The following is a 16,783-nucleotide window of genomic DNA, read 5'->3' as shown; positions in this document are numbered from 1 at the left end:
ACTGATAAGAACCAGTATGCGTGCAACCAGTATGCGTGCAATGAAACCCATTCTATCAGGTCTCGCTAGGACGCGCCTCACTAGCCAACACACAAGAGGGGGTTGGGGTGTGCTGAAACCAGCGCAGCCCGAAATAACAGGTTGGGAATTGATTGCGTGAAACAATCACCTGTGCGTCCAGTCTCAATGTTAGGAAACAAATAATTGGTCTATAAGAAAGAGGCAACATTTTTGTAAATAGACGATGTACAAGCTTGTATATGCTGCATTAGTATATGCTGTTTTGTTATAGCTGTTATAATTTGTGTTTAATTTATGGAGGCAAATGACAACTGTTGTTATGTGGAAAGAGAAGGAAACTGGCACAGATAAATAAGTCACAGTCTGAGGGGAACAAGAGGTGAAGGTATGAGGAAGACCAATGATGGTGAAGGTTGTAGCGTGACAAGGAAACATATCAACACGTGTTTTAACCACATTGAGTTGGAGGCGACTGCAGTCCCACTGTGGGGAAAACTGTCTGGAGGTCTAATGAACCTGTGTTGTCATTCAGTGTGTTTATCTTAGCATATTTAATGGATTCCTTGGTTGAAACTCCCATGGTGGCAACTTTCCAATAAACCTGGTACACTAGGTCCTGCCAGTCAGGTAGGAGGAGAACCACTGTAGTGCCTCCCCAGCATGGCAAGGTCAGCAAGGGTGTATAGAGGAACAGCTGGTGGTTTATTGTGTCAAATGCTGCTAATAGGTATAGAAGAAGCAGGGCTGCATTGGCCAGCATGGAGTGTTTCTGTGACTGCAAGGAGTGTAGTTTTTCTCTCAAGGCTTATGTCGAGTACAGTTCAAACATTGGGTATAAAAAAAAAGTTTGATTAGGCATCAAACAGTATGGGCATAAAACAATAACATAAAACGGGTCTGACTCTGAAACGGCTGCATTTTACTGGTACTGGAGTCAGTAGTCGTGCAAGCATTATTTCAGTGTACTGTTTAACTGTAAAATGACAGTGTGTGTTTGTTTACATTGCTGCCTTGCTGAATACGGCAAAAAGCAAACACTGCAAAATTGATTGATTTAATTAATTAGTTGATTCTGGTGCATTGCCTGCCGCGGTCTATGATTGACAGTTAGTGGTCATATAAAAAAAATACAGACCACTGAATTTAGTGATTGATTGTTTGATATATGTAGATAATTACACAATATAAATAGCAGAAAGAAAATAAGAGAAAGAAGGCAAGAGTGAAAATAAATAAATAGAAATCAATGAGAGAATGAGTGAAATACAAAAGGATAGAACGATAATGAAGGAAGGAAATTGTACATTTTTTGGAAGAACTGAGAAAAAATGAGGGATGAATTGAAAGTGGTTGCTAAGTTGGTTATAGTTTGTAATGTGAGAGTGATATACTGTATCACTGAAAAAGGTTTCCGAGGCTACTGCCAGGGTAGGTGGCCAAGCTGTGGACACTTAATTCAATGATGACAACCTGGAATATGCTTCAAAGTTAAGATATAGCTTTAATTACAGTTAGAAACAATATGCAGTGGTGTCAACTAATTAAAACATTTTCTTTTTTTAGCACATTTTTAGCACATTTTCAAAATAAAGCAAATACACATACAGTAATTAAAGTGATCTCTATAAGACATTGTTTGAGTTAAATAATCCATGGTGAGAGTATTTAAACCAGCACTGGGAGTTTTCCAACATAAAAAGGCTAGTTAACATTCTCAAAGCATGCTGAGATAGAGTAGTAGTTTCCAAGAAGGGCAATGCTTCTTTTTTATGTTTTGTTATTAATTATTAAAGCAATTATTTGGATTATGTGTTTATTTTCTATTTGTTTTAAATGTTTTATTACCTATGAAATTTAAATTATGTTGCCACCTCAGCGTATATATGTGCAGTTTATATTATATACGCCATCAGCTTGTGTGCAGGGCTCATTTTTACTTATTTGATGTACTTTTTGGGGCTTTTGGATTCCTTGCACAACAGAAGAGAGTAAAACAGTTGGTGTGCATGTTGTTCTTATAAGGTTACTACACAACCCAAACAGAACCCAAACATATACCAAAGTGTCAGTGTCATTTATAGATCCTAAAGCAATACAACCATGCATCATTGAATCATATATACTGGATTTGTCCAACTGTGTCATTCACAAGTTATACAAGTGGCTCATCTTATTTTACATTGGCACCCTGCTGATTTATATCTAAGCACATCTTATGTCATCCATTTCTGACCGTCTGATCTCACTGTCCCACAGTAATAGTCAAATCTTTGTATTAATTTAACTTAGAAGAGTGTACAAATGGAACCAAATGGACACCTGTTAATGTTGTTCCATTTGTACGCTGTTAGTTGTTAAACTCACATTGGAACAGACTCCATCTAGTTGATGAAGTCTTTTCCAAGGGCAATCATGTGTTGCAGTGCAGTCAGTACCAGCACATCAATGTCTACATCCAGGTCAGTTTCTTCATGGTAGTTCTTCACAGGAAAGATGCGGTTCACTGGAATATCCACTTTGGCACTGAATTTCTGCATCTGTATTGAGAGTAAATTGCAGTTAACATTCAACAGGGATTAATATGTGGTTGAATAATCTTGTTTAAAACGTCCAATATTTTCACCTTTTCCTGCAGGTTCTTGCTTTTGTAGACATTCTTTACATCTTCCTTCACCAAAGAACTGGCCTCATCAATTTTGGTGAGAATGCAGATCTGTGGAATACCTGTCAAAAGTGCATAAACATACTCAGCCCAACAAGTTTCCATCTTTCCATCTTTCTTTCTTGCTTTCTTGCTTTCTTTCTTTCTTTCTTTCTACAATGATGCCCTGAGGATACTACTAAATGTCTCTAGATGGCAAAGTGCCAGTCATTTGTTTGTAACATGTGGAATCCACACGTGTGAGGCTCTCTTAAGACACTCTGTATGGATTCATGTCACGCCTGGATGAGTCCAGGAACAGTATTATTGAGGATATAGTCAATCCTGGGAAAAGCTGTCTCCGCTGTGTAAACACTAGAGAGTCAGCCTCTATGTATGATTTCATGTTTTTGGGTGGTGCAACCGCCCCTATATGTGAGGTTTGGACATCGACCCAATTGCACCCCCCCAACCCTGCGCTGTGATTGGCCACCATTGTAACCCCCTAACCCTGCACCGTGATTGGCCACCATGACTCTATTCAGGACTGTGATTGGCTAGAAACGCATGACACATGTGCATAGTCCTATTTATAGGGCTATGCACATAAAAAAAACACTTTTATGTTTTTTCTAAGTGAATCACTTCCATCACTGTCAGGGGCGCCGATATTTATAAGCTCTAGCGGGTGCCCAACAAGGCACACATGCACGCGCGCGCAGCGCGCGTGCATGTGCGCCTCGTTCGCGCCCGCGCGAAGCTTTTTTTTTTTTTTTTTTTTGACCAGCACCCAGTGGGTGCTCCTCACCCATAGTGGGTGCTTGTGCCCCCGGGCACCCACGTTATCGGCGCCCTTGATCACTGTGATGACCACTGTGACCACACCGCCCACTTCACACTGGGTGTGATTTTTGGGGCGGTGTAGCCGCCCCCTATAAGTGAGTTTTGGACACCGACCAAAAAATTTGTGTACCCCCTAACCCTTCCATTGTTAATGCAAATCGATACTTTTTTCATATCAGCCAATCACATTACAGCTAGTGTCATCACCACTAACTGTAATGTGATTGGCTGACTTTGCAAATTCAGGACTGTGATTGGCTAGCGAAACACATGACACATGTGCAGCCCTATGAATAGCAGTATGGACTTTAAAAAAAGTAATTTATCCTTTTTTTAAAGTGAGTCATGTTGTGATGACCACACACCGCCCACTTCACACTGGGTGTGATTTTTTTTATAATGTCTTGTTATTTATTCCATGCCATCTTTCCATCTTTCTTTCTTGCTTTCTCTCTTTCTTTCTACAATGATGCCCTGAGGATACTACTAAATGTCTCTAGATGGCAAAGTGCCAGTCATTTGTTTGTAACATGTGGAATCCACACGTGTGAGGCTCTCTTAAGACACTCTGTATGGATTCATGTCACGCCTGGATGAGTCCAGGAACAGTATTATTGAGGATATAGTCAATCCTGGGAAAAGCTGTCTCCGCTGTGTAAACACTAGAGAGTCAGCCTCTATGTATGATTTCATTTTTTTTTTATAATGTCTTGTTATTTATTTGTTGTGTGATATTTGTATGTACAGTACTATATGGACCCCTGTGTGTCTGGAATAAAGTTTGAATTTCTTTCTTTCTTTCTTTCTTTGTGACAATAGCACTGATGCATAATCATTCTTATATACTGTAGTTCTTAACCACACTAATCATTTGTTGTTGTTGTTGTTGTTGTTTTTGTTTTAGAAAGACAACAATAAGTTCACAATAATCTTTAGAGAACAAATCATCAAGCTAAAATGTTAGATGCAAAAAATACCCATGTTGTCTGCAATGTCTTTAATCTTCTTCATGGAATCTAGGGAAGTGGTCATTTGGTCAGCAGGAATGACCAGAACCAGAACATGGGTTGTGTCCTCTGGAGTGGGGTTAGGGTTGTAGAGAGGATCCTTATCTGACATCGCTGATACAGGATCGAACTGTACAAGAATAAAAAAAAAGAAAAAGAAAAGAAAAGGTTCAAAACAATAATAATACATTGGCATGGAAAATTATTTCGTTTTTTATAAAATATGTTTTTTGAATTCTTAATTTGGGTTAATGATGACATGTTATCATTAACACAAAATAATGAATCATGAGTGTGGTTCATGCAGTCATTTTACCGTGTAACCATCCTTGACATGACCTTCCATTGCCAATTTAATGTCATGAACCCCTGTCTCTTCTGGGTTGGGGTGATGGTTCAAGTGGTGAGGATCCAAATCTGAAAAAGCGGGTCCAGGATTGAGCTGTATAGAAATGAAAAATATATATGTTTTTATGGTAAACATTATGACATCGGGGTAGAAATATGTCATGAAATATTGTTTGAATGGTTAATTTGCATTAATGATTACAATGACCAGGATGTGAGACATGCGGTCATTTCACCTTGTTACCATCCTTGACAAGACCTTTCAGAGCCATGTCTTCATGAACTCCTGTCTCACTCCCAAGGCCCATGATGTCATTGAACACGAAGGGGAAGTTTTGTTTTTTCCCACTTTTGATTTTATAGGTTTGATACTGTAAAAGCATGGACAGATCTGTATCAGACAGTGCTTGTAGCCAAGGCAGCATATTCATCCAGCATTGTTTGTAATCAGTTTATAGTATTGCTGCAGGTGGCTTTGTACAGTGTTACTGTGTATACACTAAAGTTGTATGATACAGTATACTAAACAGAGCATGTATATATTAAGTACATTACTAATTACTTTCACTCGTAGATATACTGAAACAAAATATGTTACATACTTTAGCGGTACCACCAGCAATAGTATCCACATGTGCACCCAGGGTCATTTTCCCCCGTAAGATGCTGCTGACAGAGTTGATGAAGCTGGACTTGCCAGATCCTACTGGTCCAAGGAGCAAAATCCTCACGTGTTTGATGTTCTCATTTTCAGGGTGGAATTCCTTCACACTATTAAGCAGTGTGTCTTTGTTTCTGAAGAAATAATAATAATACAATTAAATAATTGTAATCTTTTAGCAGATAACCTAAGCAAGTAGTGTATTGATGTTTACCAGGAAGGCATTGATAAACTTTAAGTACAATGTTGTCTTATTTTAGAATGTTCTTACCTAAAGTCAACATCTCTCCATAGATCAACTGAAAACAGAAAACAGGTCTAAGACAACACTCTACAAAAATAGCTTAAAATGACTATATTATAAATCTCATATTATTTAAAGCTGCACTACTATTTTCTGTTCTACCCCGCATTTGAACGTCGGTCTCCTGCACAATTTCTGACATTTTTACCACTGTTTGCTCTGGAGTTAAAATTACAATTTAACCTTCAGGTCAGAAACAGGATTGTGTAAAAGGTGTCCAACCTAGACACAGGATCTAAATGTTATAATATATGTTATATCAAAAGTTATACTGTATTAACATACGCTACCATACATATTGGACAGAATAAATTTGTATTCACAAAAAAAAAGAAAATGAGTTTTAACGTTGACAATTCTGCAATTTTATCAACAAATCTTACTCTTAGTGTCATGTTCTAGCATCTTCTTCTCTGGTTTGCTGAGGATTGAGAAACAGAGAATTACATCAGATGAAATGACCACCATCAAGAATGAACCTGTTAACAATCCTGTATAATTTGCAAACAATGCCTATACACAGCCTACCCAAAGTAAATTGATTGTTGTTTTTGAAGCATTTGTACGGAGCCCCTGAAGGGACATTACTAGGTAGATTGTTTTAAGGGTAGGTACATTTTTTTTAAGGGTCACTTTATTTTTAAAAGCTGGCGGTTTATGTGTTGTGGTATGGGGAAACAAATCATATTTTGGATGAGGCTATAAAAACAAATGTTTTAGGGGGTGACATTTTTTTAAAAGGGGTAGGATTTTTTGGGGGGCTTAACATTTTTTTTTATAGTTGCTTTATTATTAAAGGGTGCATAAAATAATCTTTTTAGAGAATGACATTTTTGTAGAGAGGGAGGACTTTCAAAGTCGTGCGCACGACTTTGAAAGTCGTGCGCACAACTTTGAAAAGGAAGAAAACATTTTTTTTTTCAAAGAATTCTTTTTTTTTTTCAACGGTCCACGGGGGTTCCCCGTGGCGGCCGGTGCTCAGCTGCCCGACCCGTCCGAAGGGCCACCCTTCCTGGATACCAGATGGGACGAGTCCCCTCCCTGCCCTGGAGGTGCGCCTCGGAGCTTCGGGCGGCCCATGGACCGTCTCTACCCGGCGAGCGTGGGGTCCCCTCTTCCCCCTCTGCTGAGTTGCTCCGGGGTTCGGGCAGGGACAACGGGGGAAGCAACTATAAAAAAAACTATAAAACTAAAAAATACAATTCCTTCCCCTTTTAAAAAAATGTCACCCCCTAAATTTTTTTTTTTATAGCCTCCTCTTTTTTTCTGCCAACATATGATTTTTTCCCCCATACCACAAAACATAAACCGCCAGCCTAGTAATGTCCCTTCAGGGGCTCCGTACATTTGTAATAAATGCATGGGCATGGTCTCATTTTGAAGGTAACACTTTGAAGTTTTTCCCCAGCAAAATTAATCAATTCTATGTGCAACTGACATTGAGTAATACAAGTTTGAACTTACTGGAATAGAAGGTTTTTAATTTTCGCCTAAATATTTTCTATAGATGCCTTTATAACACTTCTATAATCATATATGGGCTGGAAAACACAATGGCCCTCATTTATCAACGTGGTGCAGCCCGAATAATGAGCGTACGGCGTAATCACCGCAATTTTCGGCATTTATCAATATATCCTGACGTGGGCTTTATCCTACGGTACGCTGAGATCTCACGTCTGGTCGAGACCAGTTGTTGACGTTGGCTGCACCCGTTTATTCCATTCTAGACCTGCGGAGCACCATTGTCTGACTGTCTGACAAGCATCTGGACACATAATCCACTCCTAAATGTGTATATCTACACTAATAAATAATGGCTGTGAAAATATATCATTTTATAAAGTAATTTAAACAAACTGCTTTAACAGTCATTCAGATAAGATTGTAGATCTGTCTGTATTGAAAATAGCAGATCTATAAGCTCACAAGCCAGCGTTGCATCGCGACGCGTTGTGAGCTTGTAGATCTGCTATTTTCAAAAATATACGAGCGCTTTTGCGCCGGGAGTCCCGGCCACCTTTTCATGGACAGTGAGGTCTACAAACTTACAGTAGCTTGTCCTATGTTATGGAGTTATGTCATAGAGAGTTATGTAGGCTACACAACCTGGCTGGGTTAAGGATATAAACCCGACGCTCCAATATTAACGTGGCAGCACGGAATCACTGCATTCCGCCCGAGTCTCATGTACCGCTACGCTACGGAAAGACGAAGTTGGGCGGGCGCGTGTGTGTGTGTGTGTGTGTGTGTGTGTGTGTGTGTGTGTGTGTGTGAGAGAGAGAGAGCGAGCGAGAGAGAGGCGTGTGCGTGTGCGTGTGTGCGAGGCGAGCAGGGCAAACCGTTTCTTATTGGCTTTTCATGTCTTTGGTCGTATTCTGGTTCGTCTTCATGTCGTAAAATCGGGGCGTTTTGAGAAAATTTAAGGGCGTGTTATTGAAATGACGCTCGGTTTCAGCCGTCACATTTATCAACGCTGGGACCAAGTGTACGCTCGGATCAGCTGTGTAGGATGCGTTGATAAATGTGACTTCGACGTTGGTGTACGGCCGAATATATGGAAAAATATATGGCGGTTTATACGCTGCGTTGATAAATGAGGGCCAATATGCCCACATTATGAAGCCTTACCTCGCCCATGACCATAAAACATTTGATTCTGTGAAAAACTAAATTAAAAAAAAGTTGAATATGATATACTATATTTGATAATAAAACATGTTATTTTGCGGTTTTCAAAATTAGTTTTTCACAGAATCAAAGGTGTTATGGTCATGATTCACCAGTAGACTGGATGGCTTGATTCTAGGCTGAAAATAATTGATATAAATATTTTTGTAAATCTCTATGGGAAAAATGAATGGCCTTTTTTTGAGTGAATATATACATTAAGTGTACTATATATAGGAGTATGTTCATTATAATTAAAAACGCTTTTCTTTCAGTTCAGCACTTGGCAAAACTGAGTTGCATTAGTATTACACATGTGGTGTATTCAAGACTGAAACAGTAAAATATGAAATGACTATGATATTAATATCTTATAAACACAAACTTGTCAGAACGGGACCAACAGGAGGAGGCTAAAGTCATTAAAACAGGCTTGGGGGATTTTAGCGGAGTGCCCCGATCATTTGCATTGAGTTACTCAGCTGAAACAATACCTAGGGTTTTATGGCCTCTGCCCTAGGTGTCATGAAGCGGGTGGTGGCTGTGAATCTAAATATGGGATCCGGCCGAGATCTTTTGTTCCCACAGAGCGCATATGCAAGAGCCAGTGCCTGTTGACACTAGAACAGTTGCCCTTTTCAGTCAAGCCAGCCGAGATAAGTAAAACCAACAGGATTCATAATAAAATGCTTACTAGGCTCTTCTAAATTTACAGATAGATAGGACTAAGTTTTAGTAAAATAAAGCCGAGGGAAAACCCTTTAGTGGGTAAATATGATCACTCTGTGTCTAAGTCCGAGGTTAATGACGATATCATTGACAAAGGGATTTTGACGCTCTCTCCAGAGGGGAGGGGCTGAGTTCTAACAGCTGCAGAAGAGCGCATTTCTTTTAAGTAACTTTAACTATAAAGATCATTCATACAACGGCAGACATGTTAATGTCTAGACTTATTTCGAAGCTAATAAAATGTTGTATAATAATGTCATAATGTGAGCATATGGGAAAGTACGGTTTTATAGATAGGGATAAAGAAATATTTCCTGTGTTAGAGTGAAGGAGGCATTAATTCAATGCATGAGAAGGGGCTGGCCCAAGCCTATTGAATGTAAGGATTGCTAAAGAACTCTGACAATGAATTGAATTGTTGAGAAAGGAAAACTCCGGTCTCTGAGCGCTGACTGTTTATTCCCCGCCTCTGGATATGGACCTTATTCCTGCCGGTTCCTTAGGGCCAGATACGACACACCTCCTCCTTCCAAATACTAATACAATTTAATAAGAAAGACTCGAGAGGTCAACCAAGTACAGTATGATAGAAACATTACCTGGTGCTAGGTGTCTCTTGTACGGGAGTTATGGTAGAAGCTAAGAGAGGGAGAGAGAGAGAGAGAGAGAGAGAGAGAGAGAGAGAGAGAGAGAGAGAGAGAGAGAGAGAGAGAGAGAGAGAGAGAGAGAGATGTCAGGTCCTTATGAACATACACGTGCCACTTTTGCAGGGTTGTCTCTCTAATATACTGTGGCTGCCCGTTGGAAAGGTGCCAATACATGCATAAATTGGCACACTCAGTGATGTTACAGATGATTGTATGGGATAAGATTTAACTAGCAATGCTCCATATATACCTTTATGGATAAACTGCCTTAATTTCTCTATTGATCAGACACCAGTGTGCCCTTGAAGAATTGCGTTCAAAATGGCCTTATACACAATGTATATGCAATATGTATATCTATCTTTATTTCATATTTTGATTGTCTGATTATTTTGAGACAACACATCTTATGGATGTAGCTAAATGTATAGAATAACACCAAGACACTGTATGCAATTGTGCCAAACATGACAACCCTGGTTGGCATGGAGCGCCACTGAAGCTCTGATTGGCACAGAATTCATGCCAAAAGTCTTTCTATAAAGTGTGTGTTGTCTGTAGCAGGAGTGTTGCATTGAATTTGCATTCATACTATTTCTGTTAACAAATGTTATATTAAATCTATATCCACAAGTACAACATATGTTTACAAGTTCATCTTGCAAAGTACAAGCACAAACCATAAGTTACAAATACAAGTTTTTAAAAAAAAAAAATTTATAGTAAAACACAGTATAGTAATACTTTTGGCATTAATTTAAGCCCATATTTGTCATAAACCGAACCCAAAGAAAGGTTCCCCATGGGTCATTTAGGAATTATTGTAAATTAAGGAAATCATTTTTTTTTGTTTTTTGTTCTTTTGTATTTTGTATTACCAAAGTTTGAATGTTGAAGAACATTCTCATTATAACCATTTTAGGATCAGTACATATTTAACATTTGTCTTTTAAAAAAAGGCTCATGTTTTTTTGTGAGTTTCCTTTATTTTTTTTCTTTAGGGTAGCCAGTTATTATTCTTTTACCCCCGTTTTCTCCCTAATTTTAGTCGTTGTGCCAATTAATTCCTCTCCACACACATTGTGTGGAGAGGAACACTGACAGGTGCCGCCCCAACTCGTAGGAGTACGTGTAATTACAATTATCACCCTCCCTGGCCCGAACACGGGCCAATATTTTTTGCAAAGCCGGATGCACCACGGTGAATTCGAACCCACAACCTCTGTAATTCTGGGCAGGGACTTACCACTGTGCCAACCGCGCGCCTTTTGTGAGTTTTCAAGACTCCTATGGGGGCAGACACAAACATTTGCATGTGAAATCATACATTTACATGTGTGGTGTAATTGGTTATCATTCTCAAGTTTTGACCAAAGTGTACCTCCCTCTCTATTCAACATGGCAGTTTGTCTTGGTTAGAGGAGTGGTGAGGGGTAGAGTTAACCAACTATTGTTTACACCATTGCCTGGCAAAGAGGTTTTAAAAACTTCACAAAGTTTGAGGACCAATTCCTCAGCTTCTAGATTTCAGGTTTAACCTCATTCAAACAAGTATATATTCTGCAAATATCTATATATATCTATATATATATATATATATATATATATATATATATATATATATATATATATATATATATATATATATATTATATATATATATCTTTTTTCTTTTTTTTATTTAATGACCAGGGCCTATATGGGGTCAAAACTGATGTATTTGGACACATATTGTAATATTGCAAAACATGTTTTAAGTGCACATGTATTTTCAATGTGAATATATTGGTTACTTTGTTCAGCAGTGTAATGGCTGTAGGTAAAAGCTGTCAATGAACCTGACAGTGTGACTATACAGACTTGTTCATATGGGAGGCCAGCTGAATGGGTAGAGACACAGTATGAGATACAGAAGGTACCCAGTTCTTCCTAGCTCTGGCTATGTGTCAAAGTGTCCCTGAGGAAGACACTTAACCCCTACCTGCCTGCCCCGAGCACTAATCATGGCCATCTGAACTGCCATCAGCTGGGTGAAGCTGAAACTATATTTCTATGGGGTTAACAAAGGTCTCCTTTTCTCCTGTATCTCCTACCAGAAGACAGAAGTGAGTGGGCTTGACTTCCTCAGTCATACACCACACAACAAACACAGCTTGACACAATGCATCCACATTATGAGCTACTAATGTATGTTGGCAACTTAATATTCAAATCTGACATTAGAATATGTTTTCTCTTTAAGTTTGTAATGCAACTTACAAGCTGTTCTTGTAAAGGTCTTCCTGGTGGATTTCAGAGTGGGCTGGAAAGAAAGGAAAAAAAGGCATGTTATCAAAATGTTTCGAAAATAGCCAATCTACAAGCTCAAAATGGGCAGTAATGGGACGCGTTGTGAGCTTGTAGATCGGCTATTTTCAAACAAAGTATAAAATAGGGTTAAAAGTAGTTAAACTGTTCCTTGTTTTGTTGTGGACCCCATGGAACTCCCTCAAGAACCCCTGGGGGTCCCCAGACCACACTTTGGGAACCACTGCTCTAAAGATATGATACAAATATTATTGTAATTTAAATCCTATATTTTGTAATAGTAGAAAAACGGATAAACAGTTCATTTGCACAACATATCGGCACTCAAATGTGCCTAAGAGTGCTCTTCAGTGTGCTTAGATTCTGTTCTTACCTAAGAACAGATCACAGCTAAGAAAACATCGGTGTATGCCAAAATATTCTTAAAAACTTCCTAGGTGGGTCTAAGAAGAAATTTCCTCTTAAGAACGGTTGGTGAATGAGGCCCAATGTGTTCAAAATGGTCTGACATTTCACATCTGACATTAGAATATGGTTTCTCTTGATGTTTGTAATGCAACTTACGAGCCAATCCTGAAATCCCCCAGGTGGATTTCTTGGTGTTCTGGAAAGTTTAAAAAGCATGTTATCAGACAGCGAGCACAACAGCTTGTGTAGTTCCCAATGTGACATCATTACTATATTCATACTGATGTATTATATACTGGTAAAGTATATTTAGTTATTTAGCGGATGTCCTTATCCAGTATAACAATTGATAAGGGCATTTGGGTTTAAGTCCTGTCTGTCCTGTCGACGTGTCCTTAAGCAAGACACTGGATCGATAACAAGCTCCAACCTGACCCTGTACTCAGACCTCTGAGAAAAAAAGCAATATATTGCAAAATAATATTCATGTGTAAATAAAATGTGTACCAAAGAATGATGAACATCATCCAGGACTTTATTGAAGGCTTTCTCATTGCGGCTGCAGGTCAGGAATTCACCTTCCCAGAACAGAGTGTCGACAGTGAGGATGATATCTTTTCTGCTCACATATCTACTGCTGTCACCTAGAGGAGCTTCAGCATCACATCTGTGATGCATCACCACCAGAATAACTGGTTTACCACCTTTTAAGAGAGAGAAAATTAATAAATAAAATACATTGACCTGGATGGATGATTTATACATTAATTGAACCAAACAACTCTTATCAGAGGATTTCTCACTTGGAATCTGTCCCATTGCCGCCTGGACATCAGTTCCAATTCGTGAGGGGATTGGACAGAAAGCCAGGATGTAGTCACTTTCTGCCACAGATTTCTGCTGAATCTGTGTTCTCTCTTCAAGTTGTCTAATGAATGTTTCATGGGCACCACGGGTCTCTCCAGTCACAACAATGTGGAAATTGAAGACCTGTCCTGGTGTCAAGATGGAGAGAAGATAAGGCTGGAGATCTTACTGAGGAAACAGTCAAGCTGAATGTGTAACTGTACCCGGATTTGAACGACATTCTCCTGTGCAATTGCTGACGATTTTACCACTGAGCTAATAGAGCCTGCATATTTTTTCTGGGGAAAATTACATTTTGACCTTCAGGTCACAATTTGTGTCAAACCACAAACAGGATTGTGTAAAAGGTTTTGTCCAACTTTGACACCGGATCTACGTCTCAATAGAAGAGCAAGGCGACCAAATACAACCACCTCAAATGTACAAGTTATATTGTATCAACATACTCTACAATAGAGCACCGTCTGACGTCACTGCGACTAGAGGGCGCTGTTCCACGGGTTTGTGGCTTAATTTTTGTGTTGAAATCCCCATTTGGGAATCTTAGATCACGTCATATAAGAACTGTGTTCCAAACATAAACACACCACCTTGGCGTTTTTGTCAGAGGGGTGGCTCTGCATTGTTTATGATATTCATTCATATTTGATACAGCCTGTTTCTGGCAAAAATGGAATTAATTCTGCCTTAAAAGTCTTAAGAACTACTACTTCCGGGTCTGAAATCACTGTCACCACAGCAGCCGCGTTCATGGGAAATGTAGTCTTTGGGTTGTTTGACTTGTTTCTAGTGTTTATATTGTGTTACTCGTTGGGTAAATGTGTACATTTCCACCTTCAGTCGATGCTTCATATCCATATGAGTAAAAACACCAGGGTGGTGTGTTTATTTTTGGAACACAGTTCTTATATGAAGCAATCTAAGATTCCCCAATGAGGATACCAATACAAAGAGTAAAGCCATGAACCTGCGGAAAGCGCCCTCTACTGGCAGTGACGTCAGGACTTCGGTGCTCTATACAGATTGGACAACATAAAATGTATTTATAAAAAAGTAAAGAAAAACATAATAGAGTTTTAACTTGGAAGATTCTGCAATTTTATCAACAACTCTTACTCTGAGTTTCCTGTTTAATCTTCTTCTCTGATGGGCTGAGGATTGACAAGCAGAGAATTAACATCAGATAAAAAGACCACCATCAAGAACAGACACTAAAATAGGACAATCATAGTCTTCAAAGTACAACCATATTACCATGTAACAAGTGTCTTCATTAATGAGTATCAGAATATACAGTAAGTATACTGTATAGGAGTATGTTAAATGAAAATTTAAAAAATGGTTTTCTTTCAGGTCATCACTTAAAGCTCAGTCACATTGGTAATACATCTCCTCAGAAAATATGTAAGATCTTTCAAAAACAAATGAAATACAATTTAATGAGAGAGACTCAAGAGACTAAAGTACAGTAAGAGTGAAATATATTACCTGGTGCTGGTGGGAGGTACGGGAGAGACTGAGAGAGAGAGAGAGAGAGAGAGAGAGAGAGAGAGAGAGAGAGAGAGGTGTCAGGTCCTTATGAACATACAACGTGTCACTTTTGCAGGGTTGTCTCTCTAATATACTATGGCTGCCCCTTGGAAAGGTGCCAAGACATGCATAAATTCGCACACACACTCAGTGATGTTACAGATGATTGTATGGGATAAGATTTAACTAGCAATGCTCCACATATACCTTTGTGGATAAACTGCCTTAATTTCTCTATACAGACACCAGTGTGCCCTTGAAGAATTGCGTTCAAAATGGCCTTATACACAATGTATATGCATATATGTATATCTATCTTTATTTCATATTTTGATTGTCTGATTATTTTGAGACAACACATCTTATGGATGTAGCTAAATGTATAGAATAACACCAAGACACTGTATGTAATTGTGCCAAACATGACAACCCTGGTTGGCATGGAGCGCCACTGAAGCTCTGATTGGCACAGAATTCATGCCAAAAGTCTTTCTATAAAGTGTGTGTTGTCTGTAGCAGGAGTGTTGCATTGAATTTGCATTCATACTATTTCTGTTCACAAATGTTATATTAAATCTACATACACAAGTACAACATATGTTTACAAGTTCATCTTGCAAAGTACAAGCACAAACCATAAGTTACAAATACAAGTTTTTTTAAACATTTTTTTTATAGTATAACACAGTATAGTAATACTTTTGGCATTCATTTAAGCCCATATTTGTCATAAACCGAACCCAAAGAAAGGTTCCCCATGGGTCATTTAGGAATTATTGTAAATTAAGGAAATCGTTATTTATTTATTTTTGTCCTTTTGTATTTTGTATTACCAAAGTTTGAATGTTGAAGAACATTCTCATTATAACCATTTTAGGATCAGTACATATTTAACATTTGTCTTTTAAAAAAAGGCTTATGTTTTTTTGTGAGTTTCCTTTATTTTTTTTCTTTAGGGTAGTCAGTTATTATTCTTTGCGTGTAACGTGTAATTACAATTATCACCCTCCCTGGCCCGAACACGGGCCAATTGTATTCGCAAAGCCGGATGCACCACGGTGGATTCGAACCCACAACCTCTGTAATTCTGGGCAGGGACTTACCACTTTGCCAACCGCGCGCCTTTTGTGAGTTTTCAAGACTCCTTTGGGGGCAGAGACAAACATTTGCATGTGAAATCATACATTTACATGTGTGGTGTAATTGGTTATCATTCTCAAGTTTTGACCAAAGTGTACCTCCCTCTCTATTCAACATGGCAGTTTGTTTTGGTTAGAGGAGTGGTGAGGGGTAGAGTTAACCAACTATTGTTTACACCATTACCTGGCAAAGAGGTTTTAAAAACTTCACAAAGTTTGAGAGCCAATTCCTCAGCTTCTAGATTTCAGGTTTAACCTCATTCAAACAAGTATATCTTCTGCAAATATTTATATATATATATATATATATATTTATATATTTTTTTCTTTTTTTTTTTAATGACCAGGGCCTATATGGGGTCAAAACTGATGTATTTGGACACATATTGTAATATAGGACACTAAAATAGGACAATCATAGTCTTCAAAGTACAACCATATTACCATGTAACAAGTGTCTTCATTAATGAGTATCAGAATATACACTAAGTATACTGTATAGGAGTATGTTAAATGAAAATTTTAAAAATGGTTTTCTTTCAGGTCATCACTTAATGCTCAGTCACATTGGTAATACATCTCAGAAAATATGTAAGATCTTTCAAAAACAAATGAAATACAATTTAATGAGAGAGACTCAAGAGACTAAAGTACAGTAAGA

General features: G+C 38.4%; 1 protein-coding gene across 1 annotated transcript; it reads right to left on the bottom strand.

Annotated features, from left to right (window-relative positions):
* Positions 1-1,511: 1,511 nt before the first annotated feature.
* Positions 1,512-14,964, bottom strand: LOC311055089 (interferon-induced protein 44-like). The gene is made up of 16 exons (XM_084071185.1): positions 14,942-14,964; positions 14,570-14,604; positions 13,390-13,581; positions 13,094-13,290; positions 12,743-12,782; positions 12,131-12,173; positions 11,118-11,158; positions 9,824-9,863; positions 6,209-6,246; positions 5,793-5,820; positions 5,463-5,655; positions 5,097-5,231; positions 4,829-4,954; positions 4,483-4,642; positions 2,645-2,745; positions 1,512-2,558 (listed from the first exon to the last, which is right to left on the bottom strand). The coding sequence occupies exons 3-16, from the start codon at positions 13,403-13,405 to the stop codon at positions 2,403-2,405; spliced, it is 1,314 nt and encodes a 437-aa protein (XP_083927311.1). The 5' UTR covers positions 13,406-13,581; positions 14,570-14,604; positions 14,942-14,964; the 3' UTR covers positions 1,512-2,402.
* Positions 14,965-16,783: the final 1,819 nt, after the last annotated feature.

The sequence above is a fragment of the Gymnoscopelus microlampas genome, assembly GCF_963454915.1.
Source record: "Gymnoscopelus microlampas genome assembly, chromosome: 11".
Classification (NCBI taxonomy): domain Eukaryota; kingdom Metazoa; phylum Chordata; class Actinopteri; order Myctophiformes; family Myctophidae; genus Gymnoscopelus; species Gymnoscopelus microlampas.
The sequence above is the reverse complement of the archived record's forward strand: the minus strand, read 5'-3'. Positions and strand labels throughout refer to the sequence as shown.

Coding starts and splice junctions, on each gene's coding strand:
- LOC311055089 (XM_084071185.1), bottom strand. Junction 5,232..5,462: donor TTGCTGGTGGTACCGCTAAA/GTATGTAACATA, acceptor ATGCTTTTACAG/TATCAAACCTATAAAATCAA. Junction 4,643..4,828: donor ATGTCAAGGATGGTTACACG/GTAAAATGACTG, acceptor ATTCTTGTACAG/TTCGATCCTGTATCAGCGAT.